General features: G+C 51.3%; 1 protein-coding gene across 1 annotated transcript; it reads left to right on the top strand.

The window, feature by feature from the left end:
* Window positions 1–845: 845 nt before the first annotated feature.
* On the top strand, window positions 846–3,220 carry LOC125552839 (pentatricopeptide repeat-containing protein At1g09900-like). The gene has a single exon (XM_048716532.1). The coding sequence runs from the start codon at window positions 919–921 to the stop codon at window positions 2,944–2,946; it is 2,028 nt and encodes a 675-aa protein (XP_048572489.1). The 5' UTR covers window positions 846–918; the 3' UTR covers window positions 2,947–3,220.
* Window positions 3,221–3,475: the final 255 nt, after the last annotated feature.

Genomic DNA, 3,475 nt, shown 5'->3' with positions numbered 1-3,475 from the left:
CCAATGGCTTGCATCCCGACGGCATAGCGCCAATCCACGACATAAAGCCAAGACTAACTAAGATAACTGACCTACTATACAGAAGAAGGACACGAGCACCTATCCTCAGCAATCTCCTGGCAGCATCGTCGTAGGAAGAGGCTTTGGACCGTATCCGACAGCCCTAGGGCGACTCTCGAGAGGAAAACGACAGAAGAGAGGAGGAGAAAGTGAAAGTGGTCCACCAAGAAGATGTTTTGGACATTTTAATATGGACTACATACGAATTGAAATGAATGGGCAAACACAGTAAATGCGTCTATATACATGTGAATCGGAAAAAAAAGTTAGAACATCTTTTAATAGTGAATTGAGTGAGCATTTCCTCCATTATCCCTTGCGGTTAGGCCAAACTCTCCTCTCCAGGCTTCGTCGACAAGCCCGTGGATTCGCCTCCCCTCTGCCTGCCGCTCCGGCAGCCGGGGGTGGGGAGGGGAAACCCGCGGTTTCTCATCGTGCGGCGAGATTTGGTATCATGTGCTTCGGATCTATTCAAATTCAAGGGTTCAACGACGATGACTGCTGTTCTAGGGCGTTGGTCCTTAGGGGCACGTGCATGAAGATTTTCCGCCTGTATCGACAAGGCCAAGCTGGTTCCGGTGGCGGAGCGGCGCCAACGACACGCCAGTGGCTCATTCTTGCGGCGGTAGTTCGTTTGATGGTCTTGAAATTCCAATGTAATTTTTATTATGTTTGGGATGCTTTGTATCTTTGATGAACTTTGCTGACCTGGATCATTTTGAAGAGTGAACCAAGGGAGTAGAAAATAAGTTTGGCATGGATCGCGGCAAACCGCTGCCACATGGACGCGGGCTTCATCTCCTCCACTGCTCCATCCAATGTCTAAAAAATGTCTATCTAGTTTAGCTCGGCGAGGCAATGGCAACGCAGCGTCCGCTATCCAGTGGCCTCCACGACGCGCTCGCTCTCACCACAGCTCCTCCTCCACCACGCCTGGCCATGCTCGCTCCGCCCAACTCGCAGATGCTCACCTCCTCGCTCCCGCCTCCCACCCTCCCGGCCCCAGGCTCCAAGCCTGCCACCAAGCCCAAACCCGCCGCGGCCGCCTCCGTCTCCGCCGCGGCCACGGCCCCCCTCGACGCAGGCGGGAGCGGCCGCCTGTCCGCGCTCATCCGCTCCCTCTGCGCCGCCGGCCGCACCACCGACGCCGCGCGCGCGCTGGACACGGCCGGCGACGCGGCCGGCATCGTCGCCTACAACGCCATGGTCGCCGGGTACTGCCGCGCCGGCCAGGTCGCCGCCGCGCGCCGCCTCGCGGCCGCCGTCCCGGTCCCGCCCAACGCCTACACCTACTTCCCCATCGTGCGCGGCCTCTGCGCGCGGGGACTGATCGCTGACGCGCTCACGGTGCTCGACGAAATGTCCCTCAGGGGCTGCGCGGCCACCCCGCCCATGTCCCACGTCATCTTGGAGGCCGCGTGCAGGGGCGGCGGGTTCAGGAGCGCCGTGAGGGCTCTCGAGGCGCTGCATGCCAGGGGCTGCACGCTGGACTCCGGCAACTGCAACCTGGTCGTCAACGCCATCTGCGAGCAAGGGTGCGTGGACGAGGGGGTGGAGCTGCTGAGGAAGCTGCCGTCCTTTGGCTGCGAGCCGGACATTGTTAGCTATAACGCGGTGCTCAAGGGCCTGTGTATGGCCAAGAGATGGGAGGACGTGGAGGAGCTCATGCACGAGATGGTTAGGGTGGATTGCCCGCCCAATGTCGCCACTTTCAATACCCTCATTGCTTATTTGTGCAGGAACGGGTTGTATGAGCAGGTGCATGAGGCCCTTTCGCAGATGTCACAGCATGGGTGCACACCGGACTTAAGGATGTACGCGACCATCATCGACGGGATTTGCAAGGACGGGCATCACGAGGTTGCAAACGATATTTTGAGCAGGATGCCTTCTTATGGTCTCAAGCCCAATGTTGTCTGCTACAACACTGTCTTGAAGGGTCTATGCAGTGCTGAGCGGTGGGAGGAAGCTGAGGACTTGCTTGCTGAGATGTTTCAGAAGGATTGCCCCCTTGATGACGTGACATTCAATATACTCGTCGATTTCTTCTGCCAAAATGGGTTGGTCAACAGGGTAATTGAACTTCTTGAGCAGATGTTGGAGTACGGTTGCATGCCGGATGTCATCACATACACTACGGTAATCAATGGCTTTTGCAAAGAAGGGCTTGTTGACGAAGCTGTCATGCTTTTAAAAAGTATGTCAACCTGTGGATGCAAGCCGAATACCATAAGCTATACTATTGTGTTGAAAGGTTTGTGCAGAGCCGAGCGGTGGGTAGATGCCGAGGAGCTCATCTCGCATATGATTCAACAAGGCTGTCTTCCGAATCCTGTTACATTCAACACGCTCATCAATTTCCTGTGCAAAAAGGGATTGGTGGAGCAGGCAATTGAACTTCTTAAGCAGATGTTAGTGAATGGGTGCAGTCCTGACCTTATTAGCTACAGCACAGTGATTGATGGACTTGGTAAAGCTGGTAAGACGGAGGAAGCATTGGAGCTGCTAAATGTTATGATCAGCAAAGGGATCACCCCAAATGCGATAATTTATTCATCAATGGCATCTGCTCTGTCTAGAGAAGGTAGAACCGACAAGGTTATTCAGATGTTTGACAGGATCCAAGATGCCACAGTGAGGTCTGATGCAGTGCTTTACAATGCTGTCATTTCTTCGCTTTGCAAAAGATGGGAAACTGATCGTGCCATTGATTTTTTTGTTTACATGGTGTCAAGTGGGTGCATGCCCAACGAATCAACCTACACTATACTTATTAGAGGTTTAGCTAGTGAAGGATTGGTAAGGGAGGCACAAGATTTGTTGAGTGAACTGTGCTCAAGAAGAGCTGTAAGAAAGCACTTGGTGAGACATTTTGGTATTGTTTGAACCAACAGCCCTTACCGCCAGATGTTGTTGGAAGGAGGAGATTATTGTGGTGGCGTTGGCAGGATGGATTTGCCTACTTGAAGCTTCAGCAGCTCATGAAGATTGGTAGGTGAAACCATGAAAGCTTGTAGGTTGCCTTTTTTGCCATGTATATGATGTAGTGCCTTCTAATTGTAGTTTCTGATAGGTCAAAGGTGGATAGTTAAGTTATACATACGGAGCTATTTTTTCAATGAATTCTTATTGCGGGTACCAGTAGGCTATAACATTAGCTGCACCTACTTGTTCATAGCCTGTTAGAACTTAGAAATGTTAATCTGATGCAGCAACTGCCTAGTGTTTAGTTGTTTTAATAAACGTTACAGATACATAAGAAGAATTATTTCTTGTCTGTTCCAATTGGATTCTAACCAATCCTTTTTTTTTTGCGCAAAACCAATCCTTTCTTTAACGGAAATGCTGTGAGAAAAACATAACTAAATGTACTAAATAACTACACGTAAAATATCCATGTAAGAAAGATAAAAAT

The sequence above is a fragment of the Triticum urartu genome, chromosome 4, assembly GCF_003073215.2.
Source record: "Triticum urartu cultivar G1812 chromosome 4, Tu2.1, whole genome shotgun sequence".
Classification (NCBI taxonomy): Eukaryota; Viridiplantae; Streptophyta; class Magnoliopsida; order Poales; family Poaceae; genus Triticum; species Triticum urartu.
The sequence above is the reverse complement of the archived record's forward strand: the minus strand, read 5'-3'. Positions and strand labels throughout refer to the sequence as shown.

Coding starts and splice junctions, on each gene's coding strand:
- LOC125552839 (XM_048716532.1), top strand. CDS start 919: ATGGCAACGCAGCGTCCGCTATCCAGTGGCCTCCACGACGCGCTCGCT.